Source organism: Chlorocebus sabaeus, chromosome 3, assembly GCF_047675955.1.
Source record: "Chlorocebus sabaeus isolate Y175 chromosome 3, mChlSab1.0.hap1, whole genome shotgun sequence".
Taxonomy (NCBI): Eukaryota; Metazoa; Chordata; class Mammalia; order Primates; family Cercopithecidae; genus Chlorocebus; species Chlorocebus sabaeus.
The window spans coordinates 94,857,648-94,880,321 of record NC_132906.1 but is presented as its reverse complement, the minus strand read 5'-3'; the positions used below and the strand labels follow the sequence as shown (position 1 = coordinate 94,880,321).

Sequence of the window (22,674 nt, the reverse complement as noted above, 5' to 3'; positions counted from 1 at the left end):
TGTCGATGTGCAGATGTCCTGTTTGATACACAGTGTCGATGTGTAGATATCCTGTTGGATTGATACGCAATGTCGATGTGCAGATGTCCTGTTTGATACACAGTGTCGATATGTAGATGTCCTGTTGGATTGATACGCAGTGTCGATGTGCAGATGTCCTGTTTGATGCACGGTGTCGATGTGCAGATGTCCTGTTTGATACGCAGTGTCGACGTGCAGATGTCCTGTTGGATTGATGTGCAATGTTGATGTGTAGATGTCCTGTTGGATTGATACGCAGTGTAAATGTTTAGATGTCCTGTTTGATTGATACGCAGTGTCGATGTGCAGATGTCCTGTTTGATGCGCAGTGTAAATGTTTAGATGTCCTGTTAGATTGACACACAGTGTCGATGTGTAGATGTCCTGTTGGATTGATACGCAGTGTTGATACGTAGATGTCCTGTTTGATACACAGTGACGATATGTAGATATCTTGTTTAATATGCAGTGTCGATGTGCAGATGTCCTGTTGGATTGATACACAGTGTCGATGTGCAGATGTCCTGTTGGATTGATACACAGTGTCGATGTGCAGATGTCCTGTTGGATTGATACACAGTGTCGATGTGCAGATGTCCTGTTGGATTGATGTGCAGTGTAAATGTTTAGATGTCTTGTTGGATTGATACGCAGTGTCGATGTGAAGATGTCCTGTTTGATACGCAGTGTCGATGTGCAGATGTCCTGTTGGATTGATACGCAGTGTCGATGTGCAGATGTCCTGTTTGATATGCAGTGTCGATGTGCAAATGTCCTGTTTGATATGCAGTGTCAATGTACAGATGTCCTGTTGGATTGATGCGCAGTGTAAATGTTTAGATGTCTTATTGGATTGATGCGCAGTGTCGATGTGCAGATGTCCTGTTTGATGCGCGGTGTTGATGTGCAGATGTCCTGTTTGATTGATACGCAGTGTCAATGTGTAGATGTCCTGTTTGATGTGCAGTGTCGATGTGCAGATGTCCTGTTTGATTGATACGCAGTGTCGATGTGTAGATGTCCTGTTTGATGCGCATTGTTGATGTGCAGATGTCCTGTTGGATCAATACGCAGTGTCAATGTGTAGATGTCCTGTTTGATCGATATGCAGTGTCGATGTGCAGATGTCCTGTTTGACTGATGCGCAGTGTCAACGTGCAGATATCCTGTTTGATACGCAGTGTTGATGTGTAAATGTCCTGTTTGATACACAGTGTCGATGTGCAGATGTCCTGTTGGATTGATACACAGTGTCGATGTGCAGATGTCCTGTTTGATTGATACACAGTGTCGATGTGCAGATGTCCTGTTTGATACGCAGTGTCGATGTGCAGATGTCCTGTTTGATTGATGCCCAGTGTAAATATTTAGATGCCCTGTTTGATTGATACGCAGTGTTGATGTGTAGATGTCTTGTATCAGTGAGAACGCTTTCCCTGCTAGGTGCCAACTTAACTTGATGCTTTAGGAACAAATCGGAGCCCTCATAAGGCTCATAAGGCCTTTATAATTACTTGTGAAACAGATTCTGCCTTAGTTCATGTAGTAATAAGGCAGGTTTATTTGGAGAACAGTGTGTCCCTTCCTTTCTACACTGGTCCTTTGATTTGCAGTTTGACACTCAGGCCAGTGATCTATTTTTAAAAACAAATGATATGAATTAATAGTATCCAGATCAGGTCATGTTTAAAGAACACCCACTATGTATGGAAATGCAAGTTTCCAAAACTGATTAATTAGGGGGGAATTGTGTGCATATCCAAATAACTTAATATACAAAACCTTTTTGAAGAAGTTTCCCCAGATGTATAAAATTAGACTACATAGAGTTCTCAGGAGCTCTTCCGTAGAGATGAAGCCTCATGACTCTTGGGTAAGATTGCCACATTTTATTGATGAAGTAAATATTGATGTGCTAAGAAGTGGTCGTTTTTTGTGCAGTAGAAAAAGAGAGTGAGATTTACTAACTGCTCTTTCTCTCTTTTTGCCAGACTTAGAAATGGCTGTTGCGTATTGGAAGTTAGTGTTATCTGGAAGGTTTAAGTTTCTAGATCTCTGGAACACGTTCTTACTGGTAAGTGTCCTCCTGCGTCTCGCTCTCGTGCTCACTGTGGAGGGAGGTCGGTAGGTGTGAGGCTACGTGTGATCATCCACCTCAGGCCTCACACGTGGAGGTTTTCAGCAGATGAACGTCCCACACAGAGATCCACAGGTCCAGACAGGTTGCCACTTGGCTCTGTCACCTTGCAGGAGACCGCAGAGCTGGGATGGGGCTGATCCGGGGCCACCTCAGAATGTGGCTCCTTGGCAGTCATGGAAGCTCCTCTCAGGCTGGGGTTCCTGGAGACTCTGCGACCCCAGCCCAGCAGCCCCCGTGTTGTCTCCTCCGAGGACCTAGACAGTAATTCTGTCTTTCCACTGAGAACTCCGAATCCTCAACACAGTACCAGTGCCACACTTCTGTACGTTGGTTTGGGTTCCAGAACTTTGGAGTGTGTCTGGCGGTGCCCAGCCAGTGTGTGCCTGTGGTCTGAGGCCGTTTCTGAGCGTGTCTTACCGTGCTCAGAAGGAAGGGAGGCCTTCCCGTGTCTGCGGTCTGAGGCCTTCCTGGGCCCTCCGCAGAGACACTTGCCTGGCGGGGAACAGGGCTGTGTCGTGCCAGCTCGTCTTGCTGGCAGCAGGTGCAGCTGTGGGTTGTTGAAAGTGAGTGGCCACAAGCCTGGTGATGGCAGAGATGCCCAGACCTCTTGCCATTCTGTCCATGAAAGTGAAAGAAGTGGTCTTCCAACGCCAACACACAGCCAGGCCAGGACCCGCACCGCCTCCATTCACCTGACACCGGGTGACACAGACTTTGCCACTTAGGAGTCCTGTGGCTTGGGCAGGTCACTTCCACATGCCTCTGCTTCCTCATCTGGGAACGGCACCCAGAGAGCATGGCAGGCGGGGGGCGGAGCTGTCTGTGGAAGATGATGTCACTGAGTCCTGTGGGTGGCACCCGGAGAGCATGGCAGGCGGGGGGCGGAGCTGTCTGTGGAAGGTGGTGTCATTCAGTTCTGTGGGTGGCACCCGGAGAGCATGGCAGGCGGGGGGCGGAGCTGTCTGTGGAAGGTGGTGTCACTGAGTCCTGCGGGTAGCACCCGGAGAGCATGGCAGGCAGGGGGCAGAGCTGTCTGTGGAAGGTGATGTCACTGAGTCCTGCGGGTGGCACCCGGAGAGCATGGCAAGCAGGGGGCGGAGCTGTCTGTGGAAGGTGGTGTCAGTCCTGTGGGTGGCACCTGGAGAGCATGGCAAGCAGGGGGCGGAGCTGTCTGTGGAAGGTGGTGTCCTGTGGGTGGCACCCGGAGAGCATGGCATGTGGGGGCGGAGCTGTCTGTGGAAGGTGGTGTCTCTCAGTTCTGTGGGTGGCACCCGGAGAGCATGGCAGGCAGGGGGCGGAGCTGTCTGTGGAAGATGATGTCACTGAGTCCTGTGGGTAGCACCCGGAGAGCATGGCAGGCAGGGGGCGGAGCTGTCTGTGGAAGGTGATGTCACTGAGTCCTGTGGGTGGCACCCAGGGAGCATGGCAAGCAGGGGGCGGAGCTGTCTGTGGAAGGTGATGTCACTCAGTTCTGTGGGTTTGCCATGGGGAGGCGCCTTTGCAGCTGTGTGTTTCGTCACATCCTGTGCCGTATTACTTCTCTCAAAACATCCAGAGGTCAGTAATGCTGTGCCCACAGCCCCCTTACGCCTTGCCTGGGTCAAACCTAAGTCATAGATGTTTCCCGGAGAACCTCACGCTCTTGGGTGTGGAAATGGGGATGAAGGCGCTCACAATGTCGTCGTAACAGCAGAACACTGGAAAAGCCAGTGACCATCCACAGGAGAACGGACTAAAAAGTCAGAACATTGGTGCGATGGAGCACAGCTTGGGAGCCACGCAAACAAGCCAGCCGGCATACGCCTCAGACGTTACACTGCGTGGGGAAAAACAAGTCGCAGAAAACTACATGTAATTCGATAGCAGTTAATGTTTTAAAATGTAAGACAAGCTTATGAGCTGTTCATGAATATATACATATACATGCAGCTGATGGGCAGGTAACGAGATTAAAATGCTGCCCTTCTGTGTGACAACACAGGAGTTTATAATTGTAATATTTAAAATGTTTTGTTTTTAAATAAGTCACTTTCTATATTTGGACATTGGCGTTGTTGTAGCACTTAACATTTATGCAAACACTATTACTTTTAACAATGTTATTGTACTTGTTCCTAATCAAATTAATGAAGATCATTAATTGAAGATCGCTAGGCCACTAGAATGTATGAGAGTTAAGCTCTGTGTTTTAAATCTGGTGGGGTTTTTTTTTTTTTCTCCTTATATATTAGGAACATCACAAAAGATCAATTCCAAGGGACACCTGGAACCTCCTGCTGGACTTTGGAAACATGATTGCAGATGATATGTCTAACTACGATGAAGAAGGTACCGGAAGTTGTGCTTCAGATGACTGACCGAAATGCTCACACCTGAGAACGTTAACTTTTCCTGCCTCTAGAGTGGTGACCCCGTTACTGAGATGGGGGTGGTGATAATACTACCTACCCCCTTCCTTATTTTCTGTAAATCATACAAAAGAAAAATGCAGCTTTATATTTAGTGTAAATCAAGAAGACAGTCCTCTAAGCCAAAGTATTTCAAAATTGGATGTGCAGAGACCCCCATGGTGGAGCCACAGAGTTAGGTGTTAGAAACCGCCACTCCCAGATTCTGTCACGCATGACGCCTTAGGTCAGTTCCACACCGCGCTCTTTAGGCTTCCTCAGAGATTCCAGCTCCTGTCTTCTTACGTAAATATATCTCTATATATTTGTCTCCCCCTGTGTTTAGGACGCTGCATTGGAGGACCTTTGGAGCCTGCTGTGTGCTGGGCACGCTGCCACCTTCGGGAGGGATGGTCTCTGGGTGGAAGGCCTCCCCTCCAGACCCCCACCCACTTTGCTTCCTCCCTCCCCCTCGGCAGGCAGCGATCTGTTCTGGGCACTGGCGCCGTGCCTTTAACGGGTGGTTTACGTGGCTGTCTGCCTGCTTTAGCTTCTGTTTCTCTGTATCCTCCACACTTTGCACCGTCCCTAGATCAGAGGCACCCAGTAACTGCTTGTCAAATGAAAGAAGGGATCATTGAATTTCATTGACAGAAGCACAGCTTCCAGGATTGAGGCAGCAGTGCAGGAGCTCAGAGGGCCCTCGGGGCTGCCGGGGTGGGGAAGGGAAGGGCACGATGGGGTGGTCCCACTGGGGAAGAGCCGCAGGAGGCAGCACCCCCTGCTGGTAAGAATGCCAGTGACCTGAGGAACGTGCCTCCTGGTCCGAGTGGGTCCATTTCGCTCCCTTCCTGAGCAGCTGGTGTGACTGCCTGGGGCACTCATGGAGCAAGCGGGGCCACTGTGAGCCCACAGCCCCCCGGACATACCAGCACGCACACACCAGGGCTCCCGACCTGGCTGTGCTAGGGCAAAAGAACTGGGTAACTTGGGCTGGTTCATTCTGTGAAACGCAAATGGTATGGACCTCAAATCATTTGGGTTCTTGAAATGTAAGTGTTGGATTGATATGTGACAATGCTTTGAAGATAAAAACGGTGCTCTAACGGGTCTTCTGTTTGCTTGCTTTCCTTTAGGAGCTTGGCCTGTTCTTATAGATGATTTTGTAGAATATGCACGGCCAGTAGTCACAGGTGGAAAACGCAGCCTTTTCTAGGCAGCAAGTTAAGCAGGAGTAAGATGATGGAATGATTTGTATCCTGCAAGGAGATTTCGGTCAGTTCCTGGGTGCGTTGTCACTGATTCCAGAGTTCCTGGGTGCATTGTCACTGATTCCAGAAGTCATTCTTGACCCGCTGACCCGCCATGGAACCAGAGGAGCCATCCCATTCTGCCGGAGAACAGCAGCGGCTGCTTTGTGGACACCGCAGGAAGTTCCCCAGGACATGGCTGCTTTGGGATGTTTGGAGATTTGTCATCATAGCTGTTGCGTTAGGAGATTTCTGCATGATTTTTTAGTAGTTACAAAACACTAAGGTAGAGCCGTGGCGCCGCCTGTGGGACCGCAGAGCATGCTGCGTTGCTCGCGCCATCAGGCGAACCAGCGGCCGGCCGAACGCCGCCGAATGATGTTGCAGTGGCACTGGAAGCACGGCATGTGTCCTCTGCAGGATGCTGCATTTTTATATAAGTCAAAGCTGTTAAGAATGTGCCCTAAAGGAAATGATCTTGTCATAGAGTCTAATGTTTTTTAAAATTGGTGCCAGGAATTCAAGATTTATATTTTTTGAATTATCAAATATCTAGATTTACCAGCTCTATTTTTGTTTCCATTTTCTCTAGACATACATCTGAAAATCATTTTATGGTTCTCAGTCCCCATGTAGCTTTGCACAGCAACGGCACACATGGCACAATTCCAGTAGAGTTTATCTCACACCGTTTATACATCAGTGGACCCCTCTTACTTAAATGTTACTTGACCTGAGAAACTTCATAAAGTGTGTTTTTAAAAAATATGTTTTAGTTATATTTTAAAAGACATTTTTCCATGAAAAACATTTATTTCATGAGTGATGAATTGTAGATTTTAAAATCGAGGCCAGGCACGGTGGCTCACGCCTGTAATCCCAGCACGTTGGGAGGCCGAGGCAGGTGGATCGCCTGATGTCAGGAGTTCGAGACCAGCCTGGCCAACGTGGTGAAACCCCGTCTCTACTAAAAATACAAAAATTAGCCGAACGTAGTGGCACATGCCTGTAATCTGAGCTACTCGGGAGGCTGAGGCAGGAGAATCGCTTGAACCCAGGAGACGGAGGTTACGGTGAGTCGAGATTGCACCGCTGCACTCCATCCTGGATGACAAAGTGAGATTCTGTCTCAGTAAATTAAAAAATAAATCAATACAGTAAAATCGAATGAGTGGTTTTTTCCACCTTCCTGTGGTGCCCATGTTGCCAGCATCCAAACCTTTGTGCCCCTGTGCACATTCGGAAGCTAAAATGTACATCGTTGTCTGAAAAAACCCAACCCCAAAACCTTCATCTGATTGGTGAGCTGAAGTCTGTCTTTGTGCCGTGTTTTCATCTGGTTTTCGTGGCCGCCTGGTTGAGGGGCACCCACGAGGGCCGCCCAGTGTGGAGGGCGTGTGTTGAGTTGTGGACATCACTGCTGACCCTGCCTCACATGTGCCGAGACCCTCATGTCACAAGCGTGCCTTGCTGCCCCCCTGCAGCACCATGCAGGACGTGGACCAGCTGGAGATGCTTCCCAGGAGAGAGGAGAGTCGCCGCAGATGACCTCGCTGCGGTGTGAGAGAGCAGAGCCCAGACACACAGCTGGGTTGGCTTCTGAGAACAGGACTCGCCCTGTGCTTGAGGAACATCTGGTGGCTGAGGTTCGTGAGCTTGGCGGCTGCAGGACGAACTGTCGATGCTTCTCAGCAGAGACGGTCACGGGGGCAGCAGGGACAGGACTGGAAGGGACCTGCAGCCTGGAGACCTCGCCTGGCCCCCGCTGTCTTCTGGTGGTCCAGTGATGGGCAAGTCACAGACCTTCCCCAGGCTCTGCTTCCAGAACTCTTAACGGGAAACTGGGCCTGTCTACCTGTAGAAGTCTTCGATTCTCAGAGAGCATTTGTTTAATACAATAAAAACTGGCTTTAATAAAAACCTCAAATGTGTGAGCGCATCTTGGAGGCTTCATGGATTCTTGACATGTAATTGTTCTGTTCAGAAAAGTTTATAGAATTCAGATAATTCTGTATAAATTATGGAGATCCGCAGTACTTTTTTGTTTTTGAGATTTAAAGTTCTAAGAGATTGTCAGTAGATATCAAAATATCACTGGACAAAGGCTTTTCCAGAAATCTGTGAGTTTTTTTCTTCTGTTGTATACATTTGAGTCCTGCATGCTGTGAAATGCTGAGAACAGAAGCATTAAATTGTTTTATCTCGGGTGTGGTTTCCTTTCGATTTCTCCTCGGCCGCAGGGATGCCTGCCTACAGGTGTCAGCATCTGAGCCCTTGTCCCGGGATGACAGAACAGCCCCCAGCTAGCAACCAGCGGGCAAGCCCCTGCCCTTCCATGTGGCGCACCAGCCCTGGCCAGGTAACAGGTCCTCAGGCAGCTTCTGTCATTGCGTTCCCTCTCAGCGGTGCACCGTGTGCCTGAAGTGGTAGCTCGTGAGGAATTAGAGATCTCACAATAGGATTTACAGGGGTGTGTGAGAGCAGGTGGGGGGACATGTGCCAGCACGCACTGCTGGAAACCATCCCTTATCGGAGGGAAACAGCCAAGCACCGGGGTCTAAGGATCATGTGCGACCTGCCCCTTTGCAGTGCACCTGCCAGGCGTTCCGGAATCAACATTGCCAGCTCCTCTCAGTGACATTGTGCATGTCATTGTGCTGTTTTAGCTTTAAGTTTATATCCATTTGTGACCTCAGGCTTCATGGGGCCAAGAGTAAACTTCTGATATTTGTTACTGTGTCCACGGTTTCAGGTACAAAGTAGGGGCTCTGCAAATATTTCCTGGATAAACTAATTAGCTAACCTTATCCTGTCCTGTTTGCTGAGGGAGCCAGATAGTGCTCTTGGCAAAGGTTTCCGCTGCCTGAGAATCGACTGAAGCGCCCAGCGGGGGGTCTGTGTCACTCCCCTCAACAACACAGGCTTTGGCCCCACAGTGCAGCTCTGCCTGGAACGGGTGTGAGTTCGAACAAAGGGCTGCCCTCCTGTCTGTCCTGTTTGGGTAGGGAACCTGCGTACATGCTGTTTTTTTGTGTTTGGGGTTTTTTTGTTTTGTTTTTGAGACGGCGTTTTGCTCTTGTTGCCCAGGCTGGAGTGCAGTGGCGTGATCTTGGCTCACGGCAACCTCTGCCTCCTGGGTTCAAGCGATTCTCCTGCCTCAGCCTCCCGAGTAGCTGGGATTACAAGTGCACACCACCATGCCTGGCTAATTTTTATATTTTTAGTAGAGATGGGGTTTCATCATATTGGTCAGGCTGGTCTCAAAATCCTGATCTCAGGTGATCCACCTGCCTCGGCATCCCAAAGTGCTGGGATTCTAGGCATGAGCCCCTGCGCCCGGCCTGCCTGCTGGTTTTGAAGGACTGTTGTTTCTGGATCTCAGGATCATGCTAGCTGGCATGATTTTGTTAATGCTTGGCTCTACCAGCAGACAGTGGAGGATGAGATGAGCTCACTGCTCGAGAACCTCCAGTTTAACAAGTGCTGGTATAACGCAGACGGTGACTTAGATGCTTCTTGCTGTCTCACTGTAAATACTGCAAGAGCTTCGTGGTTTTTGTTGTTGTTTTTTGAGACGGAGTCTCGCTCTGTCTCCCAGGCCGGAGTGCAGTGGCCGGATCTCAGCTCACTGCAAGCTCCGCCTCCCGGGTTCACGCCATTCTCCTGCCTCAGCCTCCCGAGTAGCTGGGACTACAGGCGCCCGCCACCTCGCCCGGCTAGTTTTTTGTATTTTTAGTAGAGACGGGGTTTCACCGTGTTAGCCAGGATGGTCTCGACCTCCTGACCTCGTGATCCGCCCGTCTCAGCCTCCCAAAGTGCTGGGATTACAGGCTTGAGCCACCGCGCCCAGCGAGTTTCATTTTTATCAGACGCATTCCTTCAGTCCAGGTGTAACTCCCTTCGCTTCCCCTGGGTCTGATGGAAACCAGGCCCCGAGGTGGGAGGTGGGAGAGAGACAGCCCCGCTGGGCAGCGGGCCTCTGCAGAGACCTGTCCAGGGCTGGGGTCGGGCGACGGTCTGTTTCCCTAATTTATTTCAAACCAGGAGCCGTAACTGGTCTGCCTCACCCCTGGCCTCTGTATTTTTAATATTCTTTTTGTGAGCTAGCAGGGATGTTGTAAATACACTGAGCTGACTGAGGGCTGGATGGGAGGTTCCAGCGAAGGCTGTGCTTTGCTGACGACTTTCCCCCTCACAGTGCAGTCCAGTTATCTGAGAGCCGTTAAACACCGCACAGTGCAGTCCAGTTATCTGAGAGCCGTTAAACACCGCGTGCTGAGAAGACACCGTCATTTTTCACCCAGGAGCTAGACTTTGTTCCCTTTACAAAGTGTTCTATCAAAAACATATCATAATCGAAAAGTACAAAGTGTTCTATCAAAAACATATCATAATCGAAAAGTTTTCTGAAAGATAAAACTGCATGTCACAGATTAATCTCAACATTATGTTGCGTGAAGGAAGACGGACACTGAAGGCCACACATTGTATTTGAAATGTCCGGGAAAAGGCAGAACTGTAGACAGCAGATGGGTTGTTGCCTGGGGTGAGGGCACACCCCGCAGCGGGCCACAGTGACAGGCACACCTGCGCACATTTGCTCCCGCGTCACCCCGCACCACACACGGGGAAGTGTGCACGCTCCTTCCAGGGACAGCGAGAGGAGCCCCCGCTCTGTCAACGCTCTGAAGGTGCTCCGGGTGCTGGCAGAAGCCAGCAGACTCCTTTGCTGAGGAGCTGGTGCCTGTCCAGACGCGGAAGAAAGCTGACACCTCCCACGTGGGGGACAGAAACGTCCTCTCATTGGTGCCACCTGCAGAGATAGACAAGGAGTGCCGGGCCGTCAGAGGACGCTCCTGACAGCGACACAATGACCACTATAAAAGTCAGGCGGGCCGAGGAGGAGACAAAGGCCAGGACGCTCTGCAGCTGTAGGGTAAGAGGAGCTGCCTGCCCTGATGGAGAAATTTAAGGCTGCGATGTTGCTGGGGAGCGTCGGCGATGCTCTTGGCTACAGAAATGTCTGCAAGGAGAACAGCACTGTGGGCATGAAGATTCAGGAGGAGCTGCAACGTTCTGGGGGCCTGGACCACCTCGTCCTCTCGCCAGGAGAATGGCCCGTGAGTGACAATACCATCATGCACATGGCAACCGCCGAGGCCCTCACCACAGGTAGGGCCAGGCCCCGCTGCACTCCGGTGTGTGGGCTGGAGGGAGCACTGTGACCATAGGTAGGGCCGGGCCCCGTCACTCTCTGGTGCGTGGGCTGGAGGGAGCACTGTGGCTACAGGTAGGGCCGGGCCCCGTCACTCTCCGGTGCGTGGGCTGGAGGGAGCACTGTGACCATAGGTAGGGCCGGGCCCGCCTCACTCCTGTGTGTGGGCTGGAGGGAGCACTGTGGCCATAGGTAGGGCCGGGCCCCGTCACTCTCCGGTGTGTGGGCTGGAGGGAGCACTGTGACCATAGGTAGGGCCGGGCCCCATCACTCTCTGGTGCGTGGGCTGGAGGGAGCACTGCGGCCACAGGTAGGGCCGGGCCCCGCCTCACTCCTGTGTGTGGGCTGGAGGGAGCACTGTGACCATAGGTAGGGCTGGGCCCCGTCACTCTCTGGTGCGTGGGCTGGAGGGAGCACTGTGACCATAGGTAGGGCTGGGCCCCGTCACTCTCTGGTGCGTGGGCTGGAGGGAGCACTGTGACCATAGGTAGGGCTGGGCCCCGTCACACTCTGGTGCGTGGGCTGGAGGGAGCACTGCGGCCACAGGTAGGGCCGGGCCCTGCTGCACTCCAGTGTGTGGGCTGGAGGGAGCACTGTGACCATAGGTAGGGCCGGGCCCCGTCACTCTCTGGTGCGTGGGCTGGAGGGAGCACTGTGACCATAGGTAGGGCCGGGCCCCGTCACTCTCTGGTGCGTGGGCTGGAGGGAGCATTGCGGCCACAGGTAGGGCCGGGCCCCGCCTCACTCCTGTGTGTGGGCTGGAGGGAGCACTGTGGCCACAGGTAGGGCCGGGCCCCACCTCGCTCCTGTGTGTGGGCTGGAGGGAGCACTGTGGCTGCTCACGTTCTCCCAGTAAGCCCCTGAGAGCTTTGAAGGCAGTGCAGTCCTTCAGTCGATGGTGTTACATGATGCTGCTGCTAAAAGTGGCAATTTAATAGACACCAGTGTCCCTCAAATTTGATATGAGGCAGATCGTGTTTCTCCTGTGGTTTCTCTGGGGGTCACAGTATTACTTTGCAGATTAAGATTCAATTTTTAAACGTGACTTTTCACTTGTGTTTGTAAAGCGTTAACTAAGCCTAGCACCTTCTGTTTCTAATAGAGTTAAAGCCAATTAAGCTTCTCTCAGCCGTGCGGGTGTGAGCAGGTGATTCGGCCGTGCCGGTGTGAGAAGGGTGAGGGCTCACCTCTCACTACAGAGATTAAACCTTCTTGTTCCAAATTCATTACAAAGGGATGTAAAATAAGCCAGTTTGAAATGTGGACCCATTAATACTGTTTGGGGATTAGTTCTAAATTCCAATGACTGAAGGTTAGAACATCATCTCCCAAAACGGTTCAGCTTGGAGAGTTGCCCATACACAAATGTGTTCTAAGAAAATGACGTAAACTCGACTGGACAAGATTGGAGACAAAGCTTCTTAAAATACCTTTAAGTAGCAAATTGATTTTAGGATCAAGCTTTTGCATGAATTTCAGGGAAACAGCAGGTGCACAGACATGCAGTCCAGCTTTCCTTTAAGTAGCAAATTGATTTTAGGATCAAGCTTTTGCATGAATTTCAGGGAAATGGCAGGTGCAGACATGCAGTCCAGCTTTCCTAGGAGGCATTTGCTCTTCCAAACCTCGTGGGTGCTGTCTGTTGATCACGGCAGAATTAAAATCTGAGGGCTGCAGCTAAGTCACTGAAATCTCACTTACACGTTCACTCCACCATTCCGTTCGTCCGCCACGGACGCGCCCAGTTTAGTTCTGTGCTCACGGCAGAGGAATGCCATCGAGCCTGTGGCCGGTCCCTAAATAACGGGAGAGCTGAAGCGCCGGCGATAAGATAAGGCTCCCGGCTTGCTGGAGACAGGGAGGCGTCCGAGTGTTCACAGCCTTGACGTCCGGGAGCTCCTGCTTCTGGTTTTCCAGGCAGCCTCTTGTGTGCCCTTAGGACCAGCAGCCCCACGATTGTGTCCCCGCAGCCCAGAGCAGGCGCACCCCACACACACGCACCTCTGGGACAAGGCTCCTGCTTGTTTTCACCGTAGACGGCTGGTCCTCACTCTTGAGCATGGCTTCCTCTGGGCGTCTCATGCCGTGTGTGCACTCACAGCAGCTCTGCATGTCCCATCTCTGGTGGCACTTGGTGGGCGTTTTGTGAGTGTCCATGGCTGTGGGTCTGGTCCTGCCAGGCCTGCAGGGAGGGCAGCGGCATAGGACACTCCAAAAATGCACCAACGGAGATCGGCCCAACAGGACACGAAATTCACACAGTTCAAAGGGTTACGGATGTTCGGGGTGCTGTTTTTTGTTTGTTTTTTGAGACAGAGTCTTGCTCCATCACCCAGGCTGGAGTGCAGTGGCGTGATCTCAGCTCACTGCAACCTCCACCTCCTGGGTTCAAGCGATTCTCCTGCCTCAGCCTCCTGAGTAGCTGGGACTACAGGCACCGGCCACCACACCTGGCTGATTTTTGTATTTTTAGTAGAGACCGGGTTTCACCTTGTTGTCCAGGCTGGTCTCAAACTCCTGACCTCAAGTGATCCCCCCACCTCAGCCTCCCAAAGTGCTGGGCTGACAGGCACGAGCCACCGTGGGGCGCTGTTATTAAGAAGGAAGGAAGTTTGCTCCAAGCGCTCACGGTCCTCAGCTGTGGACGGGAAGGGAGGGTTCACTGCGCTGCTGCAGCGTCTAGTTTCTGTGTCCTGAGAAAACACGCGTCCAAGATCACCCCTGGAATCGCTTACCCCTCTAGAAACCAAAGCAAGCAGATTTTTTTCAACTCACTAAAAATCAAAGTTGAAACTTCACTTAAGTTTAGCTTTGTTCTTTAATTCACAAATTGTAGCCTATGGAAGGGGGTCCTCGAGCTGTGTTAACAATGGTGAGGGCTGGGCACAGTGGCTCACGTCTGCAATCCCAGCACTGTGGGAGGCCAAGGTGGGCAGACTGCCTGAGCCCAGGAGTTCTAGATCAGCCTAGGAAACACAGCAAGACTCCGTCTCTACAAAACGACAATGGTGAGTGCTGACTCCATGGCACTTCTGTACCAGGCATTGTTCCAGCTGCTTCACGTGTGTTATCCTCCACACGAGCTCCTCACATCACCGCGGAGGCTGATTTTATCACAGTCTTACAGGAGAAGGAACTGACATACAGAGAGGTTCAGGCACTTGCCCAGTGCCACATAGCCCAGTGAGTGGTGGAGCTTGGACGGGAACCACACAATCTGTCCCTGTGCGCTCGTAAGCACCCTCCCTGACTGCTAAGGTCACGGTGGCCTGCAGGTATCATAACAATTGTAGTGTGCAGTGGCTCTTCAGCATGCTTTCCAAAGACAGGCAGGCTTGTACAAACGGAACTATATTTGGCATCTTTAAGTAAGCTGCACTGAAAAGTCCTTCGCCCCGTGAGCCACAGGGCTGTGTGGTCTGGCAAACCCTGGCTCTGCTGCTCAAGTGAGCACAGGTTGGAGGGTCAGGTGCAGCCTGTGTGGCTCCCCGCTTTTCGGTGTGCCTCTGAACAGGGCACAAAAGCAGACTCTGAACCAGGAATTTGCCGTGTCTAGCGTTCTGCAAGACATATAGGAGAGGCGGCATCCGTGGCCTTGAGCGAAAAGGCCATGTCACGAGCGTGTTATCACCGAGTCACTCGGCAGGCATTTAGCAGGTGTGTGTGCTCCAGGCCTGGCGGGGGAGGTGTGCACAGAGAGCTCAGCCATCGCCCAGGTATGCAGCTGGCCATTCCCAGCTCCCCATCCCCGCTCCCTGGGAAAACGGGGGAAGTGGCTTCCCTGCCAGGGCCTTCCTGCCTCACAGTCACAAAGGATTAAATGGAGTGGCCAGCAAAGTGGGAGGAAGCACTTAGGCCAGTGTGGGAAGGTGGCCGAAGGCTCGTCTGACACGTCTCCGCCGTGAGGCTCACTGAGCCCCAACTTCAGGGCCCAGCAGGACGGCGGGAGGTGTCACTGGCCACGGTCTCCAGGGCACAGGGCCTTCTCAGCCTCTCCTGGGGCTGTAATAACTGAAAATACTTGGAAACACGACAGTTTGCTACAAGTTCACTGAGTGTTAGTATTTTGCCTTTTTTTTAGTTGAGATACTAGTTGGGACACTCAGGCAGCTTTTTTTTTTTTCTCTTTTTAAGACAGAGTCTCATTCTTTTGCCCGGCTGGAGTACAGTGGCACCACCTCGGCTCACTGCAACCTCCACCTCTCTAGTTCAAGGGATTCTCCTGCCTCAGCCTCCCGAGCAGCTGGGCTAACTTGTTGTATTTTTAGTAGACCCAGGCTGGTCTTGAACTCCTGACCTTATGATCTGCCCATCCCGGCCTCCCGAAGTGCTGGGATTATAGGTGTGAGCCACCGCGCCCAGCCCCTCAGGCAGCTTTATAAACTGATTTGTCTTTCAGGAGACCAGACAGCAAAGACAGGAGACAGGAGTTGAGTGTCCCAAAGGAAAGAAACCTGGGGAGAAGCCCAAGGGTAGCAGCTTTGAAATCTGTTTCTAGCTTAAATTCTAACCTGAAAAGACAATGCTTTTTGTGCCATTTTGTTTTATGGACTTCTTTTTGCTTTGAAAAGGCTAAATTTCAGTTAAATACAGACATTTCGTACCTAATTCCAGAATAAAATGAATCCTTTTAGGGGACTCAGGAAGGGTTAGGCTTGTTAACCCAGGACTGAGTTGAGAAAGGCTGTTTGTGGAACGACTGTGCCGGTGCCTGTGAGTGGCACGCGCTGGGTTTAGACACAGCCTGGACAAAGCCACGCAGCTCTACCCCCACCCAGGGGCTTCGTGTGCAGGCAAAGGTGACCTTAATTCTGCAGGAATGCAGCCCTCACATCTCTCCCATGAGACTGCAGGACTTGTGTCTCCCAAACCATGGTCTTGCCACATTCTCTGTCCTCCCTGACTCAGAACTGGGGTGATGAACATGGCATGATGTAAAACAATACTGTGCATGCACACAATACCATGTGTGCAGACAACATGCATGTAGACACCATACACAACAGCATGTGTGCAGACAACATGCACGTAGACACAATACACACAACACGGTGCATGTAGACAACATGATACATACAACATCGTGTGTAGGCAGTGCCATGCACACACAACACTGCGTGTAGATAACACTGTGCATGTAAACACTCTGTGTTTATGCAGTGCAATGCTATGCATTTATGACAACATCATACATGCAAGACAGACAATACCATGTGTGTAGACAACACCATGCACATATAACACTGTGCATGTAGACACCAGGCGTGTAGGCAACACTGTGCATGTGGATAACACTGTGCACATAAGACGACAATGTGAGTGTAGACAACACCGTGAGTGTAAACACTGTAAGTGTAGTCAACACCGTGAGTGTAGACAACGCTGTGAGTGTAGACAACACCATGAGTATAGACAACGCACGAGTGTAGACAGCGCTGTGAGTGTAGACAGCACCGTGAGTGTAGACAACACCATGAGTGTAGACAACACGTGAGCGTAGACAGCACTGTGAGTGTAGACAGTGCCGTGAGTGTAGACAGCACCATGAGTGTAGACAACACTGTGAGTGTAGACAGCGCCATGAGTGTAGACAGTGCCGTGAGTGTAGACAACGCCGTGAGTGTAGATAACGCTATGAGTGTAGACAGCACTGAGTGTAGACAATGCCGTGTAGACAACACCGTGAGTATAGACAATGCTGTGAGTGTAGACAACGCTGTGAGTGTAGACAACACCGTGAGTGTAGACAACACCATGAGTGTAGACAGCGCCGTGAGTGTAGACAATGCTGTGAGTGTAGACAACAATGTGAGTGTAGACAACACCATGAGTGTAGACAACACCATGAGTGTAGGTAGTGCCATGAGTGTAGACAGCACTGTAAGTGTAGACAATGCCATGTAGACAACGCCATGAGTATAGACAACACTGTGAGTGTAGACAGCGCCATGAGTGTGGACAATGCCATGAGTGTAGACAGCGCTGTGAGTGTAGACAATGCTGTGTAGACAACACCGTGAGTATAGACAACGCTGTGAGTGTAGACAACGCTGTGAGTGTAGGCAGCGCCGTGAGTGTAGACAACGCCATGAGTATAGACAACGCCGTGAGTGTAGACAATGCTGTAAGTGTAGACAATGCCGTGTAGACACCACCGTGAGTATAGACAACGCTGTGAGTGTAGATAGCACCATGAGTGTAGACAACGCCATGAGTGTAGACAACGCCGTGAGTGTAGACAGCACCGTAAGTGTAGACAATGCCGTGTAGACAACACCGTGAGTGTAGACAGCACTGTGAGTGTAGACAGCGCTGTGAGTGTAGACAATGCCATGTAGACAACACCGTGAATATAGACAACGCTGTCAGTGTAGACAGAGCTGTGAGTGTAGACAACGCCGTGAGTGTAGACAGTGCCGTGAGTGTAGACAGCACCGTGAGTGTAGACAGCGCTGTGAGTGTAGACAGTGCTGTGAGTGTAGACAGCGCTGTGAGTATAGACAGTGCTGTGAGTGTAGACAGCGCTGTGAGTGTAGACAGCGCTGTGAGTGTGGACAGCGCTGTGAGTGTAGACAAGGCTGTGAGTGTAGACAAGGCTGTGAGTATAGATAACGCTGTGAGTGTAGACAAGGCTGTGAGTGTAGACAGTGCTGTGCCCATATGACAACACTGTGCATGTGGACAACACCATGCACAGCCCAGCCGGCCATGCCTCCCGGGACTGCCCCTCACTCTTCAGAGGCCTCTGCTGGGCTGGGTCAGGGAAATGGTGGTAGGAGGACACAACATGGAGTCCTTGTCCTGAGCACTTCTCTGGGGGTTTGCAGCCACAGAAGCCCTCTCTCTTTGGGGGCTTCACAGCCACGGGGCCCTGCACACTCTCTCTGGGGGGGTTCACAGCTATGGGGCCCTGCGCGCTGTCTCTGGAGGGTTTCAGCTGCAGGGCCCTGAGTGCTCTCTGGGGGGGTTCACAGCTGCGGGGCCCTGTGCGCTCTCTCTGTGGTGAGAGGAGAGGAGGTTTGCAGCCGCTGGGTCCCGCATGCTCTCTGTAGGGTTTGCAGCCGCTGGGCCCCAAGTGCTCTCTCTGGGAGTTTGCAGCCTCAGGATCCTGTGCGCTGTCTCTGGGAGTTGGGGTGTTTGCAGCTGCCGGGGGCCCTGCATGCTCTCTCCAGGGGTTTGGGGTTTGCAGCCGCAGGGGGCCCTGCACACTCTCTCTTGGGGGTTTGCAGCTGCCGGGGTCCCTGCACGCTCTCTCCGGGGGTTTGCAGCGGCAGAGGTTTCGTGTCCTCGAGGAGGGAGTGACTTTGCCAAGTGCCCTTCCTAATCTCACCACCCATCCGTGCTGGGACATCTGGCTCTGATGCAGCTGAGGAAGACCCCAGCCACCAGCGGGAAGGTCTTTTGCTTCCAAGTGCCATTTCTGCCCCATGAAGGGTGGGCCAAGCCTCCGTCTTTGCCTCCTTCTCCCCATTCCTTGCCACCCCTCCCCTCCCCAAGGTGGGGGATTCATCACCAAGGAAAAGGGAGCAGTGGCGTCTCCCAGGGCTGACCCGCAAGCCCAGAGTGCAGTTTTAGTACGGAATGAAAACAAGCTGCTGGGTGTTAAAGTGGCCGTCGGGAGGGGCACCCTCGCCGGTCCCACCTCGGTGGGCATCCGCCTGCCACAGCCTGTCCTGGCATGGCCGGGCGCCCGGGCTCTGGTTTCAGAGGCTGGTGGACTCCATCCACACACTGCAGGCTACTTCATCACAGAAGTGCTCGGGCTTTGCCGGCAACACATTTGCCAGCTCTGGCCTTGGGCAAGACACATAGGCTCACTGAGCCTTATCAGGGAAAACGGCAAATAAGAGCCAGCCCTTGCTGTGGGAGGATGTCTGGGCCTCCCGGGTGCTGGGCATAGGGCGGGTGTCTGCTGTGTCCAGCTCCTTCGCCCTCGTGCCCCAGGGTCTTTCAGGGCCTCGAGCCCACCCTTGTTTCCGGAGCTTCTGGGGCTGGGGATGCTGCTTGGCGGCAGCTGTCCCTGTTGTACCCGGGTTTCCAGCAAGAGAAGACCGAGCCGGAGCCGGGCACATCGGCCTCCACCGTCTGCGTCACAAGCCCATGGAATGGGCCGGTTTCAGTTCTGTTTGTGGCCACATGGAAACAACCGCTAGAAAAGGAGCCCGGTGGGGCTGGGCGCGGTGGCTCACACCTGTAATCCCAGCACTTTGGGAGGCCGAGGCGGGCGGATCATGAGGTCAGGAAATCGAGATCATCCTAGCCAACACGGGGAAACCCCGTCTCTACTAAAAATACAAAAAATTAGCCGGGCACAGTGGCGGGCGCCTGTAGTCACAGCTACTCAGGAGGCTGAGGCAGGAGAATGGCGGGAACCCGGGAGGCGGAGCTTGCAGTGAGCCGAGATCGCGCCACTGCACTCCAGCCTGGGCGACAGAGTGAGACTCCATCTCAAAAAAAAAAGAGAAAAGAAAAGAAAAGAAAATGAGCGTGGTGGGTCTTTTCTCGATTCCCACGTGTGACTAGAATAACAAGTGTAACAACAAACTAGAAGGCCTGAAATCAGAACGAAATCTCAGGTGAACTGTTTGTCTGCATGTTCAATGGCCCTCGGCAACCAGGGCTGTGCAGGACGGATCCCCAAACCCTTCTCCGCCTCTCTGAAGACGCCGGTGTGCCTATTCCCTGCCAGAGGCTCGCTGGGGCTGTGGCCTCGGATGTTGAGCCTGTGGGGAGCCTGCCCGAGCCCGCGGGAGGGAGGCCACAGCTCACACCACAGCTGGCTCTGATGTCTGCCCTCCCCTTTCTTCCCCAGACTACTGGTGCCTGGATGATCTGTACCGGGAGATGGTGAGGTGCTATGTGGAAATCGTTGAGAAGCTTCCAGAACGCCGGCCAGACCCAGCTACCATTGAAGGCTGCGCTCAGCTGAAGCCCAATAACTACCTCCTCGCCTGGCACACGCCGTTCAACGAAAAGGGTCAGAGAAATCCTCTCCTTGCCCCCTAAAGCCACCCGGCTAGGGACCCTGCGGTCCTAACCATCTCTCTTCCACTAGCCCCCAGCATCTCCAGGTGGCTTCAGTGGGGACCCTGTGGTCCTAACCATCTCTCTTCCACTAGCCCCCAGCATCTCCAGGTGGCTTCAGTGGGGACCCTGCGGTCCTAACCGTCTCTCTTCCACTAGCCCCCAGCATCTCCAGGTGGCTTCAGTGGGGACCCTGCGGTCCTGACCGTCTGTCCTTCACTAGCCCCCAGTATCTCCAGGTGGCTTCAGTGGGGACCCTGCGGTCCTAACCGTCTCTCTTCCACTAGCCCCCAGCATCTCCAGGTGGCTTCAGTGGGGCCAGATCAGCCAAGAGTCCCTTTGTTGGGCGGGGGCCCCTCCTGGTCAGCTCAGCCAGCACGGGCGTCTGTTTAAGGAACACAGGCAGTGGCCCCTCCCGGTCAGCCCGGCCAGCGCGGGCGTCTGTTTAAGAAGCACCCGTCACGTGGCACCAGGCTTCCCCATAGGGCTGTTGTCACCCACTGCCAGTTTCCTTTAAGAGATGTTTCCGGCCGGGCGCGGTGGCTCAAGCCTGTAATCCCAGCACTTTGGGAGGCCGAGACGGGCGGATCACAAGGTCAGGAGATCGAGACCATCCTGGTTAACATGGTGAAACCCCGTCTCTACTAAAAAAAAAATACAAAAAACTAGCCGGGCGAGGTGGCGGGCGCCTGTAGTCCCAGCTACTCGGGAGGCTGAGGCAGGAGAATGGCGTGAACCCGGGAGGCGGAGCTTGCAGTGAGCTGAGATCCGGCCACTGCACTCCAGCCTGGGTGACAGAGCGAGACTCCGTCTCAAAAAAAAAAAAAAAAAAAAAAAGAGATGTTTCCCACTGTTTTCCCTTTAAGTTGGTCTTTTCTGTTACCACATCAATGATGGCTTCTGCGGTCTGCATGAATGTCTCTAAAACACTTTGATGTGTTTCTGGTGGAGCTGTATTTGGGTGGCCCCAGTGTCTGCCTCCAAAGAGCCTCTGCTTCTCTAGTCCTGGCCCTGTGTCCTCCATGCTTATCCTTGAAATGTGGGTGGTGGCCGACTTGCTGTGTCATCAGTACCGCAGTGATGAGCCCCACTTCTTGTATAATCCCTCCCCAGAAGGCTCTTTCAAGCTGGAGAACTTGGACTCATTAGTAGACAGAAGAGGAAATGCCCACAGGCTAGAGGGGTTTCTGAGACAACCTGTGTTCCTGACAGAGTAGCAGAGACGCAGGTATCCCCAGAAAGCCACGGAGAGAGGGTAAGACCAGGTGAGCTGCTCTGGCAGCCCCATTCCCAAGAGGAACCTGCTCTGGGCACGTGGAAGGGGCAGTTTGAGCAGAAGTAGATCACCAGCCGCAAAAGCCTTGGTGCCAGCTCTTCTGTGGTGCAGAAGGCACACGGCTTCCTGCTGGACAAGGGTAAGGACAGTATGACCTCTCGAGAGGGAAATCTGTCATTACCTGTCAAAATGATTTAATGAACACGCTTTTTGATCTGGCACTTCTACTCCCAGAAATTCTAAAGGCCCATGATGGTGATATACAAAAGCAAGGGAGCAAAGATACATGGACAGAGATGCTCTCTGCCCCATCGTTTATATTAGCAAAACCTGGAACAGCCTAGTGTCCCTCGGTAGGAGAATGGTGAAACTGACTGCGGCACATCCATATGATGGAATACTACGCAGCCATTAAAAAGAGTGAAGTGGGATTAATGTGTCCTGAGGCGTGGGACCACCTCTGTCGTGGATGAGTGAAGAAAGCAAAATGCAGACCAGTGTGTCTGGCTCATCCCAGCTGTGCTTATTACTGAATGCCAAGTGTCCTTTATATATTTTGGATACAAATCCTTTGTCAGCTCTATATATTATAAATATTTTCTCCCCTTGGATGCCTTGCTTTTTTGTTTTCTTAATGGTATCTATTGAAAAGCATGCTTTAAATTTTTTTTTTTTTTTTTGAGATGGAGTCTTGCTCTGTCACCCAGGCTGGAGTGCAGTGGCGTGATCTTGGCTCACTGCAACCTCTGCCTCCTGGATTCAGCAAATTCTCCTGTCTCAGCCTCCTGAGTAGCTGGGATTACATATGCCCGCCACCATGCCCTGCTAATTTTGTATTTTAGTAAGGATGGAGTTTCACCATGTTGCTCAGGCTGGTCTTGAACTCCTGACCTCAGATGATCCACCTGCCTTGGCCTCCCAAAGTGGTGGGATTACAGGTGTGAGCCACCATGCCCAGCCGAGCTTTAAATTTAAAAAAAAAAAAAATCATTTATTTTTATTTTTTGGTAGACAGGGTCTCACTCCATCACCCAGGCTGGAGTGCAGTGGTGCAGCTATGGCTCACTGCAGCCTTGACCTCCCAGACTCCAGCAATCCTCACACCTTAGCCTCCTGAGTGGCTGGGACCACAGGTGCATGCCACTATATCCAGTTAATATTTTGGTTTTTTTTTTGTAGAGAAGGGGTTTCACCATGTTGCCCAGGCTGGTCTTGAACTTCTGAGCTCAAGCGATCTGCCCACCTCAGTCTCCAAGTGCTGAGATTACAGGCATGAGCCACCACACCCAGCCAAGACTTAAATCCTAAAAGCAGAACCCAGAAAGACCAAACTATTTTCAAGTAAATTAACTGTATCCCAA

The 22,674-nt window shown here is 52.2% G+C and overlaps 2 protein-coding genes across 5 annotated transcripts in view; both read left to right on the top strand.

Annotated features, from left to right (window-relative positions):
* DCUN1D2 (defective in cullin neddylation 1 domain containing 2) overlaps positions 1–8,005 on the top strand; it is a 39,253-nt gene extending 31,248 nt beyond the window's left edge. For all 4 annotated transcript variants that reach the window (XM_038007926.2, XM_038007927.2, XM_007961001.3 and 1 more), the window contains 3 exons: positions 2,013–2,095; positions 4,393–4,489; positions 5,685–8,005. In XM_038007926.2, the coding sequence (XP_037863854.1) occupies positions 2,013–2,095; positions 4,393–4,489; positions 5,685–5,764 (260 nt within the window). In that variant the 3' untranslated portion in view covers positions 5,765–8,005. The remainder of the gene's footprint in view (positions 1–2,012; positions 2,096–4,392; positions 4,490–5,684) is intronic.
* A 2,130-nt stretch (positions 8,006–10,135) lies between these two features.
* Positions 10,136–22,674, top strand: part of ADPRHL1 (ADP-ribosylhydrolase like 1) — a 48,085-nt gene continuing 35,546 nt past the window's right edge. The window contains exons 1-2 of the mRNA XM_073014539.1: positions 10,136–10,970; positions 19,826–19,990. Coding sequence (XP_072870640.1) covers positions 10,757–10,970; positions 19,826–19,990 — 379 coding nt within the window. The 5' untranslated portion in view covers positions 10,136–10,756. The remainder of the gene's footprint in view (positions 10,971–19,825; positions 19,991–22,674) is intronic.